We start from the raw sequence: 24,669 nt of genomic DNA, 5'->3' as shown, positions 1-24,669 counted from the left end.
CGTTCTTTCTTGATTTCATATTTCTGAGTTTTCTTTCTGATTCCAGTTTCATTTTTTGTTGGAACCCTTTTAGGTAATTTATTAATTCAGAAATACAAATTTATGAGTACCAGGTGCCAAGCATGACACTAAGTATATAGAATAAGAATAAAGCGTGGTCTCTGGCGTTTAGAGAAATCTGCAATTTCAAGGGAAAACTAATGGAGAATCAAATGACTTGTAATACAGTGCTCAGGAGGACACAGGCTGAGTTTTTACACTATTTGATATCCCCTTCCAGGCTGTACATCACATTTTTCCAATATCAGGTTGTAAGTTGAACTCAAAAAAATTTTTAATTCTGGAACACTTCTTGCACATGGCAAGCCGTCAGTAAAAACATTTGGTGAACAAATAAAATATCACCCAAACTGAAAGTTCAATTTTCCAAGGATTGGCAAGTTATTATCAAGATTATATCTTTTAAAATGCCAGAATTCATTTTAAGAAAGAAAACGAAGCTTGTTTCCGCCCGGTTTCGAACCGGGGACCTTTCGCGTGTTAGGCGAACGTGATAACCACTACACTACGGAAACTTTGCTGGTGGCTGCTTTTCAGAAACTCCTAGATATAGATGTAACACGCAGTTTATGAACTGTAAGTTAAGATTATTGTCCCTTCGCACAGAAGGAAAAAATAAACCCAGACAAGGGAAAATAACGTATGTCCAATTAAGTAGTGCTACCATATCAAAATTTGGAATTTGCGTGACTTTTTCAAAGCCCCGTAGGTACTGCTGTAGAAACCAGCCACCCGCTAGTTGCCCTTCGTTGGGGTACACTTTCTTCAATGGGAAAGAAGTGTTTGATTATGTATCTTTCACCCGCATCGCGCTGCTGAGAATCTCAGGCGAGTTATGGGGCTTCGGTGGGCCTAGGAGAGCAGGAGGCTCGCGGATCCTGGAGTCCCTGCTCCTGCAGCGGCTCCTGTTCGGTTCGCAACACCGAACTCCAACACTGTGTTTTAGTCAGCAAGAAAGCGACTCTTCCAGCCCCTGGTGGAGGGACTTGTACATAAGTTTTTGAATTTCTTTCCCTGCTTCTGTAGACTAACCAGGAATTTCTAATTTGCATACTTACTTTAAAATTCGCTCTACAAGGTGTACAAAATTGAGAAGGTAAAAAAACCACACACCAAGATGCACGTTTTGGCACTTAAATTTTTAGGTGCTTAAATTTTTCTAAGCCTGAACTTCCTATGACTTAAGGAATATCACTTTTCCTGCAAAGAAGCAGACACATTCTTAGGCCTAAAAATCAAGAATTTTTAGGGAATGAGAATGGGCTTCCATACTACCCCGGGAGATAACCTGATGAGATTGCTAAAATAAATAAAAAGCGAGATCCTACCATTTTGGTTTTGAATACATTTTGCATGGAAACCGCAGGAAAGAATCACGACAAAGTACTGTCCACTACATAAAAACAATGATAAAAGTTTTTTAAAAACTACTTTAAATCCTAGCATTTCCCTACCTCCTCCCCCTTCTGTTCAGAAGTTCACGAGGGTTTCAGAAGCACGGACCGTGCTTCCCCTCTGCGACAACTTTCCCCTGTCAAATCTCCACCTTTTCCCAATTTCAAGGGCGTCTTCCAGAGTTTTCTGCAGGTCCTTGAACAGACACCTGTAATAACCAGAATTCAACCAATGGCTTTGGGAAATACAATTTTCATAGCTCATCGAAGTATCAGAGAAAGCCTTTTGTTAAAGGTTAGATTTGTATCTTTAGGGAGGAAAGTCGGGTTTTCCTGATCATGGCATTCGGAGATTCCAGAGCGCAGGGAGTCACCCGGCCCAGTGAGACCCAAAGACCGGCGGTGGTTTGGAGCGCTCCGAGCCTCGGGAGAGTCTATGGGCCCTGAGTTGTTTCTGCCTCGATCCGTACCAGTTGGCCTCAGTCCCCGAGGGGCCATGAGGGGGCCTTTGTGACGCGGCGTCCAGGCCTCAGCCCCCCGCGCATCACTGGAACCTTGTAAGGCTTCCCAGGGGCTGCGCCGCGCACTGTGCGCCCTCCTTGGTCGGCGAGGACAGCGCGAGCGGCCAGGGAACCAGAGGCGGCGGCGGCGGCATGAGCTACTACCAGCTACCGGTTGTGATCGACAACGGCTCCGGAGTGATCAAGGCGGGCCTGGCTGGGTCCCGGGAGCCCCAGTTTGTCTACCCAAACATTATCGGCCGCGATAAGGGTGGGAGCTGTGCTGCCGAGGGCGCGGGGGAGCTGTGCTTGGGCCACCAAGCGCAGGCCAGGAGAAGCTCTCTGTCCATCAGGTACCGCCTTCTTCCGGCTGGCAGGACCCCGCGTGGAGGGGAAGGAGGGAAAGCCCAGATGGGGGATGCCAGGGTGAGAGAGAGGGTAAGGAAGCCAGGCAAGTTTCTACAGGCCAACGTTATTGCAAACGCGTGGGCCACAAATCTCTGAGGGTGCCAAACATCTGAGTGAATATCACTTGCTTTTTGACTACACTAATGTACTCAAACGTGTAAAGTTATCGTTCAGAAAATACACGTTCATTTAAGGATGTTACTTAATTATGGTACCTTTGTCATTTGGGTGTTTTTTTCTTCAATTAACTGACATTAAAACTATTATGTGAAGATTTCACCCCACCCTAACCCCCAATTTTTTTAAAGTCACAAAGGGTCTTCCAAGGAGGGTGGTGGGGGTGGAAAGAAACAAAAATTGCAGAGGAAGGTAGCTGTGGTAAGTTTTGCTGGCAGTTACCTTCTCTGTGAGGCAGTCACTGCCCATAAATGGATACTGGTAATAAATATGGAGATAAACCCAGGTTTGAAGGGTAGAAACTGGAAAAATTAAAGCTGTCATTTATGTTATTGCTCTTCCTACAGCTACCCAGTGGAGCGTGGTCTCGTTACTTCCTGGAGAGACATGGAAATCACATGGAAACATATCTATGACCATAACCTGAAGCTAAAGCCCTGTGATGGCCCAGTCTTGATTACAGAACCAGCACTAAACCCACTGGCCAACCGACAACAGATCACTGAAGTGTTTTTTGAGCACCTGGAGGTTCCTGCCTTCTATATGTCCATCCAGGGGGTGCTGGCTCTCTTTGCTGCTGGCTTCACTACTGGCTTTGTGATGAGTGCAGGTGCTGGAGTTACCCAGTGTGTGCCCATCTTTGAAGGTTACTGTCTGCCTCATGCTGTCCAGCAGCTAAATCTGGCAGGCCTTGACCTCACCAACCACCTCATGTTGCTGTTGAAGGACCATGGAATCATGCTGCTTAGTGCTGCAGACAGACAGATTGTGGCAGACATTAAGGAAATAGCTTGTTATGTGGCAATGAACTATGAGGAGGAAATGGCCAAGAAACCTGCTAGTATAGAGAAAGTTTACCAACTACCTGATGGGAAGACGATCAAGCTCCATGACCAGCTCTTTCAGTGTCCGGAGGCCCTCTTCTCTCCATCTCTCATGAACATTGCAACTCCTGGCATTGATAAGATGTGCTTCAGCAGCATAATGCAATGTGATACAGATCTGAGGAATTCCTTTTTCTCCAATATTATCCTTGCTGGGGGATCAACCTTGTTCTCTGGTTTAGAAAAGCGACTAGTTAAAGATATAGCAAAGGTGGTGCCTGCCAATACCCCTGTGCAGGTTATAGCTCCCCCAGAAAGGAAAATATCGGTGTGGATGGGAGGCTCTATTCTTGCATCCTTGTCTGCCTTCCAGGACATGTGGATCACTGCTGCAGAATTTAAAGAAGTCGGACCCAACATCGTACATCAAAGATGCTTCTGAATACAGATAAAATGGTTAGAAGAAAATGTTTTGAGTATGGGAGAGAAAACTTTGGATATTATGTTTCTGGGCGAACAGAAAATATTTCAATTAGTGGAATGTCCATATCTTTGTTGCATTTCTGTAATGGGAAATAATGGTGAAGCAGTCAAACAGATGTTTCTTGAGTAGGACCAAATTTAATACTAGAGGAAGCATTATTCTTGACTTTGTAGATCTTACATTTTCCTTGGAGTGAGAGCAAATGAGTGATATAGATTTAAGTTTGATAACATTTAAGGAAAGAAGGTTGCTATGAGGAAAGATTTCATAGTGGAGGTATGCCAACATGGATATGTAGAGGGAGAGGGGAAGAGGGCAGATATCCAGAAAAGCATAATGGAAATGAGCAAGGGGCTAGAGATGAAAATGAACAAAGCATAGCCAAGGTATGCTCAATAGAATGGTTTTGTTAAAATGAAGAGCTTATATGGAATAGACTAAGAGCAATAAGTAGTATGGAGATAAATTAAGGCCAGGGAATGGAAGGCTTTGTGTTCAGTGTTCTGTAGGCAAAGGAGAACAATTAAAGATTTAAAAGCAGGAGATATAAAGAAATTAATGTGGCAATAGTTTGGAGGATAAATTGTACTGGGAAGGCCCCGAAGATTTGGTGATCAGTTAAAAAGTTATTAGTCTAGACATAAAGTAGTCAAGTCTTGTACTTGAGATTATAGGCAATAGGAATTATAAAGAAATTACGAAAAACTGACAAGTCTTGGTGCCTAATTAGATAGGTGTGAAGGGGGAAAGAAGGGTCTGAAATGACCTGTGTGATTGAAAGAATGATGGCAGTATTGATATAACTCAAAGTATTTAGTATCTGCTCTGTGCAAACCACTGTGCTAAGAGCAATTGAGTGCTAAGTCAGCAGTCAGATCCTGTCCCAAGGAAAGCCAGCGGTCTAGTATAAGTGGTGAGATTCATACCTTAATTACAATAATACAACATAGATAATGAGTGTGTCCTAAGAGAAGTATGAAATGCTTCTATAGGGGTTCCTAGGAGGAAGAATACCTTGAGGGCTCAAGAAAGACTTTTTGATAGATTTGGCTTTGGGAATGGACTTGAAGGACACCTGGAATTTAAATCTAATGGAGTGCCCTTCCCTCTGAATTTAGGAGCAGCATATCTGAGTTTAGATGCAGGCCCTGCCACCTACCAGGGGCACGATTTAAGCACATTGTTTAAACATTTTGAAAATCAAGTTCCTCATCCATGAAGTGGGATTGCTAATCCCTACCTGTCTCACAATGTCATTGTGACGTTTAAATGAGATAATGTCCCTAAGGCACTCTTTTGCTTATAGAATTAGAGAATTCATAGGTCCAGCTCAGGTGCTACTTCTTCCATAGAGTCTTAAATTATGTCCTCCAGCACATATTCCTTGTACTTCTATTGGCCATTTAATTTATGCAGCCTTACCATTTGGTTTGCTTGTTTTTATTCCTCACTAGATATGTTCTTAGAAGACAGGGATTGAGGCTTTCCCTTTTCATCTCTGTCCCATTCCCTGATGCCTTCTATGGTGCACTCCCAGTAGGTATGTATGGAGACTTCACCAGAAGCATATTCCTGCAGAGGGAACATTAGGGAAAGGCTCCAAGGTGTAAAAATAATGGGTATATACAAGTAGCAGTAAGTAACTCAGTTTGGCCGGAGTCAAGCATTTGTGAAGATGTGCATTTCACTCCTTGGCATGTGTCTCCCATTTTAGTGATTGTAAAGCAAGACAAGATCGGATAAGGTGTAGAAAATGAGGGCAGTTTGAATTGATCATGCACTCAATAGATTCATAAGCACTGTAGAGAGATTGATCCCAACCCCTCACTTTAGAATTCTTAAAATGTTATGGAACTCAAGGGGTTCACCACTTGGGGTGTCCCATTCAAGAGGGAGACATAGTTGTTGTGAAGTAGTTTTATTTACTTGCAGCAAGTAAAGGAGACAACTGATTCACAAAGAGAGCTTTGTGTCTCAGAAAGGAGCTTTAGCCACTGCTTACATAGACTATTTGGTTAATTACATATTGATTTCTTCTTTGCAGTTTGGCTACACTAATCCCTTGGTTTTTGCAGTTTGGCTACACTAATCCGGTTGGGTTCCTGTGCTCATCCTATTTATAGCTGCCTCTGCAAAATACTGTGCTACATTTTAACATTTAGCAAAAAAAGCATTTAATGAGAACTGCCCAGACTTTTTTGAGACCCTTGTCCTATGTAACAAAAGTGCTTTTTTTCCCTAAAAGAAAAATAGAGCTAACCGTATATTTATCTAATTTAAACATGAGCCCAGAAAGATGGACAGGTGTTATTCCCATTTTACAAATTAAGAAATTGAGATGTAAACAGGTTAAGAGATTGAAGTCTAAGTGATTCCCAGGTAGTTTGCTAGATTAGGCAGGCACACAATCCTTAACTGTTGTCTCTTAGGTAGTTAACCCAACACTCGTCCAGGAACATCCTATACAGACTCCAGCCTCTAACATCAGGTCATAGATGATCCTTTTCAGGTAATCTAGGGATAGGGAATAAAGTGAAAATTCCGTTCATATTTTCACTGCCCTTACAATCATCAGAACCCCCCGCCCCCAACATTTTACTTTTCTCTTAGATTGAGGCGCCAATAGCAACTCCGCGGAGTTCACCCAACTGATTAAGATCAGCCAGTTATATGTAAAACAGCATTATACCCGCCATTATTAAAACAAAAAAACCCCACAAAAACCCCACTATTTATGGTAGATTGTACCTTTTTTTAAAAAGCTAATCTCGACACATTAAAGCAAAGCCAACGATTGTGAACATTTTTTTCCTACTAAAAGGTAGATTCAGTTCTTCAGGTTAAGATAAAGAATGCAGTAGTCAGAGTGAATAAAACCCATCCTCTTCTCAATGAGATGAAGAGAATGCATTCTAAGAAGAAGGGAGCAGGTCAGGAAGTCGGAGTCTGCCCAACGAGCCGAGTCAGGATTCTGATTTAGTCAGTGCTGCCGGGGAATTCATTTTTGTAAAATTCTCTAGCAATTGTGACGATCAGAGTTGAGAATCACTTCTGTGTCCCGGCCGAAGACTTTTTCTGTGAACTCCATTTTTTTTTAACGTAGTGCACCGCGCCTGGTCCATAGCGTATGGAAAAGGGAACTCTGAAGCACAAATCAAATTTTTACCTTCCTTTAAAGTACTCCGGGAGACCCAAGGGCTCCCCTAAACAGACGTGGGGGAAGGGCAGCCACTGACCTCATGGCCGGAAATAGAACTTTGGAGGAAAAAAAAAAAACTTTTTGAGAGGCCAGATATCGCGAGAGCCCCGGTGGGACCTCGGCCAATCGGCTCCCGCGGCAGCCGCTCCTTTATAAGGAGATGCCGCGGGTGCGCGGCTGGTCTGGGTCGGGTGAAGGTCTTTTGTCCCTAACCCTAGTATAGAGGGGTGTAGGCGCCGTGCTTTTGCTCCCCGCCCGTTGTTTTTCTCGCTGACTTTCAGCGGGCGGAAAAGCCTTGGCCTACCCCTGTCCACCATGCAGTCTAGATCAAACAAAAAAATGTCAGCGGCTGGCCAGCTCACCCCTCCCAGCAACCTGTGGTGCTCGCCTGCCCGGTCCCCGCGCCCCGCCTGGAGGCCGCGGTCGGCCTGGGACTTCCCCGGATGTTCCCGATGCCGCCGCGAAGAGTTGGACTCTGTCAGCCGCGGGTTTCTCGGGGGCCAAGGGAGAGGCTCTGGCCGCAGGGAGAGTAACGGAGCGGGTCCCCGCGCGTGGTGCATTTCCCTGAGCTGTGGGATTTGCATCCGGGACTGAGCTCAAACATACGGAGTTTGCTGAGGGGCTCCGGTGGGGGGGTGGGGGCTGGCGCAGTCGGCTTTCCCACTGGAAGGCAGCTCTGATTGTGCGCGTCCGTTTCCTTTCACCGTCAGCGGTGGGCCTGTGGACCCAGATGGGACCTGGGTGCGTGCAAAGTGCAGGAGGACACGTGAGGGTACTTCCAAATTGGCCCAAATGAATCGGCAGTGAATTGAGCTGAGTAGCCTGCCACCGGTCCTACATGGGGCTTGTTTTCCTAATCCCCCTCGTCTGGTTTTGTTGCCTCTTAACCATATTATCAGTTCCTGTTCTGGGGATTTTGTTTAGGTTTTTGCCGCTCGCAAAGTAGATCCTGACCAGTCCCCTGAATCGTGTGTGGAAGAGCAGTGATTTTGTGTGTGTGTGTGAGACCATTAAACATAAGTATTCGTTAACTAGAAGGTCTAGTGTGTTCTCAAAACTGAAAACTGTTTCTTAATGGTCGTTGATTTTCATCTTTGCCTTTGGACGCAAAGTACTAAGTGGTGTCAGATAAAATAAGTTTACAAGGAAACATATATACCCCTAGCCCCAAAGAATTGGGTCTGGTTTTTCCTTTCAGAAAATAAACTGATGGCTCACTAGGTACAACCCACAGGCCCTTCTGCCCACTCATCCCCAAAACCTCGCTTCAGGCTTAGTGTGGCTACATCCTAAGTCAGTGCTTTCACGTCCTTAAGGGAGCTTTTCTGGGGGCAGTTGTTGAGAGTAGCCCGCCGCCTGCATTATAAAGGCAAATTACCAGGGTGATACCCAGCCTGAGTCATGAATGGTTACTGGTAATGTTCTCAGTAAGGAGGAAAAAGAATTTCCCCAGTCAGCATGCTTTGCGGGAAAGAGCATGGGGTAACTGAATGAAGTTTTAGTTCTGATGTTATAGTTTCTTGAAGTAACTAGCTTCACTAAACTTCCTTTTACTCAGAAGGTGATCTTTTGAGATCTGTTGAAGACTGCCAGGGTTCCCTGAAATACAAATAGATGGCTTTTGTTCCTGCTCCATCTAGTGGTACTTTTGTTTCTCCGCATTTGGAAAGTGTGTGATGGTGTGGGGACTGAGGCAAAGGATGGCCATCTGGGAGTACTTTCCTCATTTTTAAAAAGAAAATAGTGATTTAATAAATACAATTAAAAAATAAGCCCATAGTTGTAGTCTAGTTCTTATGTTTGAAATCCTCCCTCTGTCTTGTAAACATTACAAAGGGAAATTCTTAGCATTACAAACATTTGATATATTCTGTTTTGGCAAAATTATTCTCTTAAGTTAAATAATTTTGGAGAAAGGAGAGGCCTTCAAGTTCACCCAATGAGGTAGTTTACATGAAAACCTTTTGCAGATAATAAAGAATTATGGCAAATGGAACTTCTTATTACCACAAGATTTAAATCCCTCTAGCAGATGAATACATTGATGCTTAGATGGGTTTAAATGACTTGCTTAATTATTTGCTGAGTTGGAACCAGCAACAAGACCTCCCAACTTCAAGTCCAGGGTTCTATTTACTGTGTGGTACCTTAATGCTGCTTTGATTTGCCTGGGAGAGATGACTAACATTAACTCCATCATTTCTGGTTTAAAATAACATCTATGATGGTTACTTGCCTGTGAGCTTAGCTTCGATCCCCAAACCCCTCCCTCCTGCCTCCACAACCTTCTTTGCTGTGATTTTTATACTGGAAAGGCCAATGTGTGTTTTAACTATTTTAAAAGGGCAGTTGATCTTTGCCATTTGTGGTAGTTATGTTCTATAAAGTCACAATAAACACTGAGTGAGTGAATACTGAATCATTTCTCCTAGGGGAAATACAGAATTATGTTCCTGTGAGCTTCTGGTCACATTTTCATCAACTGATCAATGCATAATCTTGTTTTATTTGTGTTTCTGTTTAAAGACACCTTATTTAATATATATTATTGATTCATTAACATTGAACTCATGTGCAACAGCATGACTCATTCCTTTACAAAGCTTAAAAGCTTTTCTAACCTAAGTATTTTCTCTATAAGACATATCACAGCCTTCTTGCACTTAGGAGCACCAGACAGCACTTCAGCGTTTGGCAGTCATTATAAACAGCAAAATCACCAACAAAAAGCACCAAAATGCAAAAAAAAAAAAAAAAAAAAAAAAGTCAGTAAACAGACCACAAAAAGGGCACTTGTTTACAGTGTTCTTTTTTGGAACAGGAAGATAGTGTTACCTTGTTTGACCTCAGCTGGCAACCTTCATATCAGGTGAGTCAAATGTTTCACTGCTCTACACATGTCCATAAATGATTATGAAAACATTGCAGGTATTGATTTTGGGATTATAAATAAATTTTAGTGAGTAGGTGAATTCACAGATACGGAATCCATGAATACTGAGGATCTGTACTTCCAGGTCTATGTGACACCTGTACCTGAGAGCGCCTGTAGGTGTCCACGTGGTCCCTGAAGTAGGGGCTTCTTTCATGCCTTTTATATTATTTAACAAGTGATTTGCGAAAGAGTGTATGGGAGAAGGGGTATATGGAGTTTGAAAATAACAATATTTATCCCAATTATTTTGTGTTACTTATGTTGAGTTTCTGTTAACAAAAGAGAATGTGAGAATTTTAGGCTTATGATGGAAGCTGTAGCTTTAAAAATATTGAGACACAAGTTTGTTTTGTCTTCAGAATGAGAGGCTTTTTTTCTACAGTGCTGGGTTGGCTGTAGTTCCTGACTTTGAAGATGACATGAGTTTTAATTCAGCCTGTCCTGCTTCTGCAGTCAAAAATTTCTTACGAGCCTGGCTCAAGATTGAAGAGACAGATGGCACAGGCATACATGTCTCACACATTCATCCCCGCTCACACAAAGTGTCAGAGGAAGAAGAGTGCTTCTAAACTAAGATGAGAATGAAAATGACAAAAGGTAATTGTCATTCCTTCTCCCATTTATTCTTTTAAGGTAGTAATGTGTGATGGAAGTAAAAACAGCAAAAATACAGAAGGCTTAGGCCAGGGTTTAGAAATTTAAATGTCTGCAGTGGACATGAAGGAAACAGGCAGGATTCACACCAAGAATAAGGAACAGAGACGATGGAGACAGTGGAGAGAATGAGCGTCCCTTTAAAAGGGGAAGCAGCCTGTGGGAATGGAGGCCTAACATTGCCAGTACTAAAGGAGAAGACAAAAAGCTTAGATTTTTATGTGAACACCGATTTTTAAATGTTGGTAGCTAATGTGAGCTAAAATTTGAATATTGTGTGGTTCTATAGTAAAGAATTTGGCTGGCCGTCATTCCTGCGTCCTGGGTCCTGGGAAGTAGCTTCCGTTCCCTAGGATTTCCCCAGTGATAGGAGTGCCTTTCTTTTTCATGGTGGGCCCCTCAGACTACATCTAATAGTTTATGAGATGACTTATGATGGGGCTGGTCACACCAGAAACACTAAACATGGGATTATCATTCTGACTCCCTGGGGGCCCAGAAACTGAGTTATGTGATTCAACCAATGATTCAACCAATCATGCCAATGTAATGAAGCCCCAGTAAAAACTAGACACTGAAATCTATGAGCTTCCCTATTAGCAATACTCTGTATTCTCACATATCAATGTGTTGGGAGGATGTGTCCCTGAGGACACAGGAGAGAACAATGGAAGCTTCCCATTTGGGACCCTCCCTGAGCTCACCCTATGCATCTGTTCCTCTGGCTGGTACTGATTTGAATCCTTTTGCTACAATACAACTGTAATCATCAGTGTTACACTCTCCTAAATTCTGTGAGTCATTCTAGTAAATTATCAAACCTGAGGGGGGTAGTGGGAACCTCTGAATTTGTAGCCAGTTGGTCAGAAGCAAAGGTAGACTGTGGACCCCCGAACATGTGGCTGGTGTGTGAAGTAAGGGCATTCTTGTGGAGGACTGTGCCCTTAACCTGTGACGTTGGGCCTAACTCCACTGTTGGTGTCAGAAGTCATTGCAATGGGCCGACAAAAAACCTTTTGAGATAAAATCTGGCCCTGTTTTAGGCTACTTATTTATGACCTTTGGCCTAAGGAAATTGAATGATACCAGAAGTCGAGAATGCCTTCCCTAGAAGTATGGGAGTTGGGCCATCCCACCAGTTCAAGGCCTACCCAAGATAAATTGTATTTGAGAAGAGGCTATGCTATTGGCATCTTTCATAGGCCCCTGAGATTATCACTAAAGACAGAAATTTCAAAATTAAACTTTAATAATATTCTGAAATAGTAGTACTACGCCTTCCCCACATATAGGGCCTAGCAGATTTGTTTCTGTGTTTCTGCCTGAAGGATAGGCCAGTCTTTCGGTGCCCATTCTGTCAGATCCTGGTACACCTGTGAGGAGGCTTCTACATCACTCAGTGGAGCTGAGGTTATTTCCCCCATACCCTTCCTCTATCCTAGTTGAGATCTCTCCTCCTAGAAAGTCATCAGGTGTGCAGTGTCTTTCTTCATTTGTGTTGCCTCAATTCTCATTTCTTCCTTGAGAAAAAAAAGAAACAGGAAGAAATGGGAATGAAGGTACCCTTGTGGATAAGCACTTTTAGCCTGTGTTCTGACCTAGTCGGGGAATCTCATGTAAGTCACCCATCTTCAAATTCCACACCTGTCAAATACATATACCAAGACTTACCTGGAAGGGTGCTATTAAAGAGAGAAGTAGGTCTTATGCTCTTACTTTTCAAGGAATGCTTTTACAGCACTCTGATGGCAGTATTGTTACTTTAGTAGGAAGAGTTGATTTGTGTTGGGTCTATAGGTAAGGAATGTGTGGATAAGGATGAAAGTGCTAATGGTTTGTGCATTTTTTATATAACTAACTATGAACTTGATGCACATCTGCAATAAGAAATGTTCTAGATGATGTTTACTATTTTTATTTTGTCTTAAGAGTTGTAGATGTTTACTTTGGTGATATTTGTGTGTATACCATGACTGTCTATAATAGAAATGTTAAAATGCATGTAATTGTAGTTATTAAAAGCAATTTTAGGAAAGCTTATCAGAACAAAAACCATCAATGAACAAATAAAAATACTGAATTTTTACGTCAATTTTTGAATGAGGATATTGTGACTAAAATGAAAAACATTTATACGTATTATTTACAGAAAATAGTTGTATTCACTTCATAATCATTTTTTTAGAATGCAGGTAGCTTACTAAAGTGAACCAAGTGACTTATTTTCAACCTTGGAAGAAAAACTCAATTAAAGCTGCAGTTGAACTGTAATGGCACCAAGGAGTTCAACTTGACCTCATATGCCAGATGATAATCATCTTTCAAGTGTACAAACAAGGAAGCATAGTTATCAAAGAATGAGAAATATATTTGTTCAAAGACCATTTACTGCTTTAACAAGAGGTGAAAGCTCGCCAGAAATGTATAAACACCTAACACGGTGCTATTTATAGGCTTAACATGTTCAAAGACTTGGGGGGCAATTTAAAAATATCTTTGAAGTTGTGGGTATTCATCATCATATCTAATAATGCTTACTTTCTAGAGCCCCTCTCCAAGGAGGGCAAAGCAATTTATCTGACTTATTTTCATGACATCCTTGTGCGATAAGTCAACTACCATTATCTCCCTTTTGCAAATGGAGAAACTGAAACACTGGGAGGTAAAATCACTTGAAGAAGGTCAGTAGCAGGCCCAAGAATTTAAACACACACATTAAAGCTTTTAACTTCCATCTCAGTTTAACTAAACAAACAAAGAATTAAAAAATAAGAAGCTCCTACTTTTTCTTTCCCTTTTTAAGTTAAAGAATAATTAACAGTCAATCCATTTTTCCTTGTCTGCCTTGGTAAGGAAAACTGTCTAAAATCAGGCTTTTCACAATAACTAGAATGAAATATTTGCAAAGCTGTGACATTTAACAAACGTTTACTAAATGCCTAGTCTGTAACATGTTGCATTATTCAGAATGTTGAGACTTCAAAAGTGAAAAAGATATTCCCCATCCTTAAGTCTTCCAGGAGAGGATTATTGTATAATATTATATATTGCAGTTCAGTGTTATTTAAATTTAACTAAATTCTTCATTTTATCCCCCAAATCTATATCTTTCTCACCTTTCCCATCTCTATAAGTGCCGCTGCCACATATGCAATTGCTCAAACTAGTAATTTGGGCCTGGTCCTTGACTCACTCTTCCCTCACCCGACCCTATCTTCTGGTCTATCTTGAAAACACACCCTGAAGCCTTTCAGTCTAATTCATCTCCATGGCCACCACCCTAATCCAGTTTACTGTCTCCTGCAAAGACCTGACTAGTCTATCAGCTTCTTATCTTTTCCCCTACTCACCACCAAATCATTCCTCACAATGCAGCCAGAATGATCTTATTAAAATGCAAGCAACAATGTTTCTTCTCCACGTATCCCTTCAATGGTTTCACATTGCACTGGAAATAAGACAAACATTTTACCAAGGTTTTGCCTGATCTGGTCCTGGCTTAACCTCTCCAACCTCATTTTAACTCTTCTTTCCCTCTTGCATCGTGCTTCAGCCAATGGCCTCCTTTCTCCTGGCTTGCCAAGTTTTCTTACTGTAGGTATAGTATCTGCTAAATTGCTCCGCCCTGGCACTAGGAGTTTTTGGCACTTTCTCATCCTCATCTCAACTTAAATACCACCACCTCAGAAGCCTCTCTGACCCTCTTTTAAAGTAGGTTCCCCTTCTTAGGATATTGTATAGATTACTTTTATACCATGTTTTCCTGATTAGTAATAAATTATTTGCTCATTGCCTGTCTTCTTCACTAGGCTGCAAGGATAGGGGCAGGGACTAAATCACATACTTCATTGATTTCCCTGGTGCCCAGTACATAATAGGTGCTCAATAATTATTTGTTGAGGAAATGAATGAATGCTGTTGGAACAAAGGACAGGTCACCTAATTGTAACTGGTTTTACCAGTGCAGAGGCAAACCGCTAAGTAGATACATGCCAAGTAATAATGCATTCTAATTTTTTCAGTTATAAAATTAATGTAACAGTATCACAAAATAAATTGAGAATAGAAAACAATCACATTTCAGTAAAACTCAAGTATCATTTGGTATATTCCTTTCCAGTCTCTTTTTACATGTGTATTTTACATAATTGTTTCTCAAAGTATTTTCATTTAATCATAAGCATTATTTTGTGACAGTACAGAGCCTTCAGAACCATTATTTAATATTCTTGCCTAATGTTCCATTGAATGGATGTACTATAATTTATATAACACTGCCTACTGATGGATACTTTTTTCCCAGCTATTGTGAATAATTATTATGTACATTTGCCATATTTTTATTTCTTTACTTCATTATTAAGAGTTCATGCCTAACACAAGGGGTTCCAGGACCCCCCACAGATACCAAAATCCTCAGATGCTCAAGTCTCTTATATAAAATGTGTAGTATTTACATATAACCTATATTTGCGTATAAGCTACAGCAGGGTGTGTCTATACATCACTTTATTCCTGTGGATTCAGTATAGTGCTTGGCACATGGCAAGTTCAAGTTTTGCTTTTTGGAACTTTCTGGGATTTTTTTTTTCTTCAATATTTTCAATCCATGGTTAGTTGAATCCACGGATGTGAAACACACACATACGAAACCCACAGATATGGAGGACCAGCTGTAATTGGTTTGAAGAATTGTCCAGGCTTGTATAATACCTCTGGTTAATCTACCTATTTTGCTTTCTCTTCTAAAATTTTCCAAAATAGAATTTTTCTTGATCGCCACGTACATCTGCTAATCTAGAGCACTAGATCTGGCCACAGCTGCAGACCTCAGGTAACTGCAGATTGAATCACTGAATATTTTCCAGAGTTCTTCTACTAAAATGAAAGACACATATCTTCCCTGTCTTATCTTTCCTGATCCTCTTTCCTACTTTGCTTTCACTGCCAATCCATTTTAACAAAGAAGGTAAAGATGGCAGGGAGAATGTGTGTGTGTGTTGGGTGGGAGGGCGGGAAGGGAGAGAGAAAGAATGACTAAAAATACTGCATGAATCTCTTTGCATGAATCTATCAATGCAAAGGCTGGATTTGGAGATATGGTGCCTCTGCTACATCACGCTCTCCTCCTGCCATGCATTGTAGGTAGGATGGATTGACCCGTGTCTATACTCAGGATCGTTCTAATCCCATCTCCCTTGCCATCCTGATGGGTTCTGGAGTCTTCCAGTTGGAGCAAGTCTAGCATTTCAGGTTATGGTTGCATGAATCAAGGGTCTCTCTCCTTGGATGGGAATGAAACCAATGTTGCTATTGCTATTTAATTGCTATTAGCAATTAAAAGGGAAGCCAGGGTGGCTGGTTGGCTCAGTTGGTTAGAGCGTGGTGCTAATAACACCAAGGTTGCCGGTTCGATCCCCACGTGGGCCACTGTGAGCTGCGCCCTCCTTAAAAGAAAGGAAGCCAGTCTGAGTGAGGATAGTCAACACATAAAGAAAGGCAGAATCCAGACAAACAGAAAGAGGTGGAGCCCTTAATGGACCTACGTAAAAGCTTTCTTTACTTCTGGACTTTTCAAATACATGAGCTGATAAATTTCTTTGATTGTTTAAGCCAGTTGGAGTTGGGGTTTTGTTGCTTCCACTGGAAAGTACCTTAACTGATGCAGGAGGGTTGGCATGACTGCAGTATGATTGCTATCTTGCCAAGTAATCGCCTTATGACCCTGTTCTAGAAGAGGGGTAAGATGGCTTTTGTCCTAGAAGGAAATGTTCTGTGCGACATGGGAGGCCTGCCTCAGAGACTTCTTGGATCTGCTCTTCTCCCACTTTGTACTCCCAGACCCTGGGCACCATGATAAGTGGCATTGCCATTTCTAAAGACAGGGCTTGCAACTTTCAGATACTATTATACATTTACAAGTAAATTTTCTCCTGTAAGAGATGTTTTGGAACTACCAAATACCATGGATGCAGTTTGTGATTGTAATATCAAATGGTAGAGGCACTGGGACTTGAATTCTGGGGCAGAACCAATCTTGACAACAATGTTACGTAAATGCAAAGGCGAGGGTGTTGGAACCACAGAGTGTGCTTGGAATATTCTCCTTAGAGATGAAAGACTCTTTCCTTTTGTGTGTGTCTGTGTTGTGTGTAGCTTTTCAATAATGAGACACACAATAATGAAAACTCCCAGTTCTTCTGCCCTTCTCCACCTCCGAGTCCCATTCTTTCCTTTTCCCGGCACTAGCTCTCACCTTATTTGGTTGTTTATTACATGAAGATTTATATGAAGAATGTTATAACTGAAGTGGGAATATCTGTCTAGTTTAATTTTTGTCTTAAAATTAATGTTTAAAAAGAGTTAATACTTTTGGATGTAGGGTGACTGTCCAACATATTATTCCTGTTATGGAATAAGTCCTCCTTTGGTATTTATTGCAACAATCTGACACTAGCAAAAAGTAGCAGGGCTGATCTTAATGGTCCTGAATGGTTGATTTCCATTCACTGATTCACAGATCTCCCCTTCTCTATCAGACAGAAAGGTGTTCCTGTGGGGGCTGAAAAAGAATTAATACTTTTCCTCCCACCGTCTGAGTTCTTCTAGCTGGGCTAATAATCAAATTAACAGAGACAGATTAACAGGAGAAAATCAAATTGTAATACATGTGCATGGGGAATTCACATATGCATGAAAATTTCCCACAACAGTGAGGCAACGTTAGGTGTATGTATGGCATTTTGGACAAAGGAGAAAAGGGGGGTGGGTAACAAGGTATTAGATTTCAGAAGTGGGAATGGGTGATTTACAGGTTGAGGAAGAGCAGAACACACATGGCAGGAAAATTCTTGCTGGGCAACTCAGAAACAATGGGGCACAGGGGTATCCAGCTAACAGACGCCTGCCTGAAGCGCTCCTGTTTACCGGACTTAATTCAAATTAAGCTAAGACAACATCCTAAGATTCACTTCCTGGAGGAGCTTTTTTATCTGAATCTCTTACGTAGGAAGAGAGAGAGTCAAAGGTTCATTCTGAGTCTTTTGTTTCTTAATAAACAGCCTAAAATCCGTATCCCAAAAGGCAGCTTAGGGGCAGCAAAACTTTGGTCCTCTTTATTCCTTAACCAGAAAAATTGTTCATTAATGTAATTTTCTCTGCTAGTGCAAAGTATGGAATTAAAACAGAGTTCTATAGAGAGCAAAGGAGAGGAATAGAGGGAATACTTTGAATTCACCAGTTCTCCCTACTTTTCTCCACATTTGTCTTCATTCTTGCCTTTTCCCGGCACCAACTCTGACCTTACTTGGTCTTTGTCTTGGAGACTCAGATGCTGATTTTTTAATAGGACCACAAAGAGCCAGCTAATATTATTCTCAATTTCACACTATGTATCTCAGTATTTCCCAAAGGCGTTCTGTAGGATGTTTCCTTATTTTTTTGATCTGGTTATTCATGCATTCATTCATGCAATAAACATCGATTGAGTACCTGCTGTGTGTTGGCGGTATGTTAGCTGCTATGAATGCCGGATAGCATAATGCTGGGAAACCCTCAGGGTCGCCGACAGTAAACTGGAGAGAAGACAGTGACAAGTAAACTAGCAAATATATAATTACCATCAAAGTAAGAAATGTCCAAACCTGTAGAGTATTTTATAAAATAGAGTTTATTTGAGCCAAACTGACGACATATGCCAGGGAGCAAGATCTCAAATGATTTGGAGAATAACAAACAGTTTTGCAGTTTCTTTTATGCATTTTAGATTAAGGAGGGAACATAATGAAGATGACATAAAGGTGGGAGAAAACAAGGTGGGGATTGGATTATGAGATAATTAAGATTATTTGCTCCCTTGAGGGAGGTTAGAAGGAGGGGTAGGCGTTTTAAAGTTGTGTTAACCTAGGGGGCGCCCCCTTAAGCTCAGATGGTTAGAGTGCGATGCTCCTAACAACCAGGGTTGCTGCTTCGATCCCCACATGGGCCAGTGTGAGCTGCACCCTCCGCAACTAGATTGAAACAACTACCGTGTTTCCCCAAAAATAAGATCAGTCTTATATTAATTTTTGCTCCAAAAGACACATTAGGGCTTATGTTCAGGAGATGTCATCCTGAAAAATCATGCTAGGGCTTATTTTCCAGTTAGGTCTTATTTTTGGGGAAACACGGTACTTGACTTGGAGCTTATGAGTCCTGGAAAAACACACTTAAAATACATGAAAGTTGAAAAACAAAAAGGGGGTTGTGTTAACCTAGATGCAAAGAAATAATGCACAGGGCTTGCTTAAGCAAAGATAAACTTTTACTAAAAAATTATATACTTGAGTCATGACTACCCACCATGACCTGCCCAGTTAGGAATTTATGATTTATTACAGCACCTCCTCTTTGTCCACATGATAGAGTGTGAGGGACATGAATGAGGTGTTGTGCTAAAGTACAATATGTGGGGGAGAAGGACTTAGGTGATGGATGGATGAGAAGAGAGGTATCTATTATATATTTGGATTATACTTTGCAGATAGTTCTATGATAGAGATTTTATGAAACGGATGTGATAGAGGGAAAGGGGGAATTGGGCATGATTCTCAGGATTCTGGCTTGAGCAAATGGGATGAATATAGATGGGATTTAATCATATGAGGAAGAACAGATTTTGTAGGAAAAATCAATGATTCAGAGTTTTTATGTTGAGTGAGATGTCCAAGTGGAAATATTTACAGCGTTACCATAAGTCTCAGTTTATACATAGGACAAGCCCAATTTCCCAGAGTAATTATTAATAATGCTCCCTTTCATGCTCAAAAATCCTGGTTTTACAATGTTACGTGGTCATCCTGTGTATTGGTAAGAGTAGTTTTGGTAGATTGGGAAGGTGTAATATTGTTATTTACAATAAGAAATATATATTTGGTGTTCCTCTCCATTTCTGGCAGAGCTCCTAAAACCCTTGGCATTTCCTAAATGAGAAAGGTACAAACCCCTTTCAACCGCTTCTGAGTTTATGTTAATAAGAAGATTTTTGGAAAGCACCTAAGGATGGAGGCTGGTTGTGAGACAGGTTAGTTAGTATGTTGCTAGGTAGACAGGGGGTCCCTGGTGGAATAAACAAAAAAGCAGCCACAGCCTGAAACTCCAGGTTCTGGAATGTCTCCTTCACTCTAGCACAGAGATATGAGAATACGCCTTGAGGTTAATAAATGATCTCATATCCCTTCTGGCCAAACAAAGGATCAGATCTGATAGATAGGAATAAATTATTTCCTTGATCCCTTCAGGATGGGCAAACAGGACAAATCTGATAGATGAATTCCATTAGAAGTCTCCAGCCCCCTTCCACAGGCAAGGGAAGGTATAAAAGTAAGAACTTTTGCCTCAGTCACTGGGCTTCCCAGTTTCGGGACCCCCTCCCGCTCGAGAGCTGCAACCTCTTCTGCTTTTAATTAAACTATCTTCCTTTACAACTAGTTGCCTCTCCCTGGTCCATGGGTCCATTCTTCAGTCTCACAAGACACAATCCCAGCCTACACCCAGAAACTGCCGGCAGATCCTACATCAGTTGCTGGGGGAATCAACCAGACAGTTAAGGGTTTGAAACTTCAATTGCCAGGAAGCAAAATCTCAACAGACTAAGAAAATGCTCTGGAGAATGGCAGATTTGCAGTTTATTTTATACATTAGAGTCAAAGGAGGATATGTAAGGAGGGTTACATGAAATCCTTTGGTGGTAGATTAAGAGGCTGGGAGAAAGCAAAGCAGGGAAATCTCTGGGATTGGATAAAAAGTACAATGGAGAGACACATACTTTTTTTACCTTGGTGGGTACAGGATAGTCAATAATTAACATTTCACAACACATAGAGGTGGTATTTGGGGAACAAGATAACAATGTGGGGCTTTTTTATCTCAGGCTTTGGTGTGATGTAGTGTGTTGTGCCCTGAGGGGTCCAGAAAAAGGGATTACTTGACATTCCAAAGGTATTTATCTTAGATGTAAAAAGACAATAGACAGGCTCACTTAAGGCAAAGACTGACCTCTGTCAAGGAAGTTACAGGCCAAGGATGTGACTACCGTCCATGACCCCCTTTTAGTTCTGGATTTTTATGTTCAGACCATCCTATTGGTTAATTTCAGTCTCTGAGTTTGTTGGCCCCACCATGTAGGACCCCCCTGAGCTCATCGGGTTTAGTACGGAGCTCCTTTTTCATCCACACTTCTGAACCTCTAAAAGAAATTTCTCGGATTTATCCTGGGATTAATACATTGTCCCATCATCTACATTTTGTGGCCACAAGGGGTAATGTGAGCCTGATGGTGGAGGGGAGGGGAATAGGGAGTGGACGGATGCCTTAATGCCATTGTTGTGCTGCTCTTTTGCTCTGGAATCCCCTGCCCTTGGCCTTTGTTATATGAGATTATAAATTCTTTATTGTTTGAGGCTCCTTCATTTGGGTTTAACTGTGATTTGCCACCAAAAGCATCCTAATACATTCACCCTATGCATCTTACATGAGGTAATCTCAATCCTTTAGTCTCATCAAAGGTCGGGTTTTACAGCACGTCTTTGATCTCATCCTGGCTGGAACTAACGCCCAAAGGCACAGGGCTTCACAGAAGCAGCACAGAGCAAAAAAAAAAAAACACATAAAAAGCAAAAATTTGTGTTCTAGAATCAGAAATTCACTCACTTGCTTTATCTATTCTGCTGAACTCCTGGTAGTTGGCTCTGGTTGCTCAGACTCGGGTATATTTTCTGCCTTTTATTGTCTCTGCTGGCCTCCTTGAACTTGGCCATATGTTGTCTAAACCTCTGCTTCCATTTGACATTTCCTGCTTGCCTAGACTTCCACCTAGAGCTGGCTTCTTTTAAAGGACTGCACCCCAATGCCATCCTCACCCCAACATGATACACCCTTATTTTTGAGCTTTAAACCACATGTGGAACATGAGTCATAATATTTGCTGAATTGATCATACAAATGTTTTCTCTTTCCCTCTGCTTCCACCCCTGAATCCCTCACTACACCTGTAGCTTTGAAAACCACCAGCAACCAGAACCCTGCTAGACTGAGAGTCTTATCAAATCACACATCCGATTTTTTTTTTCTCCCTGTGTGAGCCTTGGGACTGGCTTATTCTAGATTCTCCTGCAGCCGACCAGTTATAAATCTTAGTCATCTCCTCGCTCTCCTTTCCCATTTCAATCTCCAATACACTCCCTGCCCATCTTAACCTAACTATGAATTGCTTCATCTTCTACATTCTCAGTTCTATTCAGCCCAGCTTCCCTTTTCCTTAACCGGATAACAGGCATAATTATAAATTTCATACCTAGGAATCTTACCTGTCCTGTATTCAAAGAAAGCAGAAAATTATTCTGATGCCATTGAAAGATTATAGAAATTTACACATGAGAAAAAATGAGATATAAGCATAGCAGGGTTAATTGATTTACCAAGTCTCACAGCTGATGATGGCTGTGCCCAATTCAATCCCAAGTCTATTTGTCTGCAAAGCCTGAGCTGCTAATCACCATGCTTCTCATTCCTTACTTTCAAAACAGGAATAAAATCATTCTTAACTTGAACGATAAGCCTTATTCAATTTCTTTAAAAACTAAACATGCACTTACCATATGGCCCAGCAATCACACACCTGGACATTTATCCCAGAGGAATGAAAACTAACATTTTTGCAAAAACCTGCACATAAGTGTGCACAGTAGCTTTATTTTTAATAGCCCAAATCCGGAAACAACCAAAATGCCCTTCAGTGGATGAATGGTTAAACAAACTGTGGTACACCCATACCATTGCATACTACTCAGCAATAAAAAGGAAGAGACTAGTGATACATGTAATAACTTGAATGCATCTCCTGTATTTTGCTGAGTGAAACAAACCAGTCTCACAAGGTCATATACCGTATGATTCCATTTACATAACATTCCCTCATTATGGAGGTGAAGAACAGATTAGTAGTTGCTGGTGAGGACCAAAAAGGGGTTCTATGAAAAGTAACCTCACAGGGTGATCTGATCATAAATTCCTAGCTGGGCAGGTCATGGTGGGTAGTCATGTCCTGGGGACATAACTTTTTAGTGAAAGGTTTAGCTTTGCCTTAAGCAAGCCCTGTCCACTCTTTCTGTGCATCTAGGCTAACACACCTGTGAAGTACCCCCTTTCGACTCCTCCTCCTAAAGCATGACCACCCTCAAGAGAGCACATAATCTTAACTACCCTGTAATCCAATTCCCACCTTGCTTTCTCCCACCTTTGTGTCATTTTCCTTATGTTCCCTCCTAAATTTCAAATGCTTAAAACAAACTGCAAAACTGTATTCTCCAGAGCAATGAGATCTTGCTCCCCAGCATATATAATCAGTTTGGCTCAAATACACTCATACAAATTCTCTACCAGTTTGGACGTTTCTTTCGTCCACACCAGGAGTAGGGATGGTGGAAGGAAGGGGCAGGTAGATGTATCTATAAAGGGGTAGCACAAGGGAGATCTTTTGTGCAGTAGTTCATGTCTTGTTGCATTGCTGGCTACACAAATCACATTTAATAAAATGACAAAGGACTATTCATAGACATTGTACCAATGTCATTTTCCTGGTTTTGATGTGCTATAGCTATGTAAAACAGCCCCATTAGGGAAAACTGGGGGAGGGGCATATGGGCCTATTGGTACTATCCTTGCAACTTCTTTGAAGCTATAATTATTTCAAAATAAAATGTTTAAAAAACAGCCTTATTGTCTCTCACCTCCCTCCCTCCCCTCTCTTTCCCAATCCAGCTTGTCACTCAGCCAGAGACCAGGTAATGCTACACTCTGTCCTTTCCCTTCCCCCCAGATCTAATCAGTCTCGAAGTCCAGTCTGGTCCATCTCTGAGTGAGCGTCTTTCTGGTCGGGCGTCCTCCCATCCTTTCTGCCTCTGCCCTGCGTCAGAGCCTCTTGTCTGACTTTCTGCAATAGCCCCCTAGCTGCTCTCCTATCCCTAATTTACCTTTTATAATTCCAGTAATGTCTTTAACATACAAATCAGAGACTATTACTTCCTTGTCCAAGAACAGTTGGTGGCTCCCGGATGCCTGAAACTTCAAATCAACTCAATATGGCAAACAAGAGCCTTCAGTTCCAGTCCTCCCCTCCTCTTACTCTTAGGAGCAATAAATCTGCGTGTCCTGGAGATTCGTCTCCCCATGTCAGTAGACAGCTGGCTTAACAAGGCAGAGTTAGCGCACTACGAGAACAAGCTGATACCAGCCCTTGAACTTCAGAGGCCCTCCCTTCCTATCAAGGCCACTTCTCTGACCAGGGAGCATCTAGGGCACATAGATGTCCCCTGTTCCCTAGAGGATGACGGAGCAGGGCTCCTTTCTACTGGGATGTTAGCCGTGGGCATGTGGACCGCCTCTGCAGGGGCTAAGCTAAACTGGGCGTTGAGGGGATTGTGGATTGTGGACACTCCACTACTTCTCTGCTTATAAGCTCTTCTCCTCTAATTTTTATTTTATATCTTCCCTGCATATATGACACTAGGCATAAATGCTTGTGACTCCTGTGCATGACACTTACCATGCTCACCTACTGATGCCCGCTGAGCACGTCACATCTAACAGTGTGAACCTGAGGTTCTTAGGAAGTGTCCCCTTGTCTGATGCATGTACTGTTCAGTTTTCTGTCACCTACACCTTCCTGATTCCTGCCATGTCACCAAGTAGAAACAGACCTGCTGTCCTCCCTTTTCACCTAGCGCCCCTTCATTCCTCTATCAAGGAACTTCTAACACTGTTTCGTAAACCTAGCTGTGAGGTTGCTTCCTTCTGACCTCACTTGGACGGAGAAGCTCTTTGAAGGATGGGATGGTTTCTTTTTTAGCTTTGTATTCTGATGCTTGTGAGAGCCTTGAGTGTGGCTGATGTTCAGTCCACATTTGTTAAAAGAGCAAATAAATTGTGACTTGTGTAAGGTTGCCTTACAAACAGTAAATGCTATACCAATGTTAGTTATGAGGAAAACACCTTAAT

At 41.7% G+C, this 24,669-nt stretch overlaps 1 protein-coding gene and 1 non-coding gene across 2 annotated transcripts; one reads left to right on the top strand and one right to left on the bottom strand.

Moving 5' to 3' along the window:
* Positions 1–502: 502 nt before the first annotated feature.
* TRNAV-AAC (transfer RNA valine (anticodon AAC)) lies at positions 503–575 on the bottom strand. Its single transcript has one exon. It is a non-coding gene; the product is annotated as a tRNA-Val (tRNA).
* A 1,022-nt stretch (positions 576–1,597) lies between these two features.
* On the top strand, positions 1,598–5,933 carry ACTRT3 (actin related protein T3). The gene is made up of 2 exons (XM_019735557.2): positions 1,598–2,307; positions 2,887–5,933. The coding sequence occupies exons 1-2, from the start codon at positions 2,108–2,110 to the stop codon at positions 3,803–3,805; spliced, it is 1,119 nt and encodes a 372-aa protein (XP_019591116.2). The 5' UTR covers positions 1,598–2,107; the 3' UTR covers positions 3,806–5,933.
* The last annotated feature ends 18,736 nt before the right edge of the window (positions 5,934–24,669 follow it).

The sequence above is a fragment of the Rhinolophus sinicus genome, linkage group LG01, assembly GCF_036562045.2.
Source record: "Rhinolophus sinicus isolate RSC01 linkage group LG01, ASM3656204v1, whole genome shotgun sequence".
In the NCBI taxonomy this organism is placed as follows: domain Eukaryota; kingdom Metazoa; phylum Chordata; class Mammalia; order Chiroptera; family Rhinolophidae; genus Rhinolophus; species Rhinolophus sinicus.
This window is presented reverse-complemented; position numbering and strand designations above follow the sequence as displayed.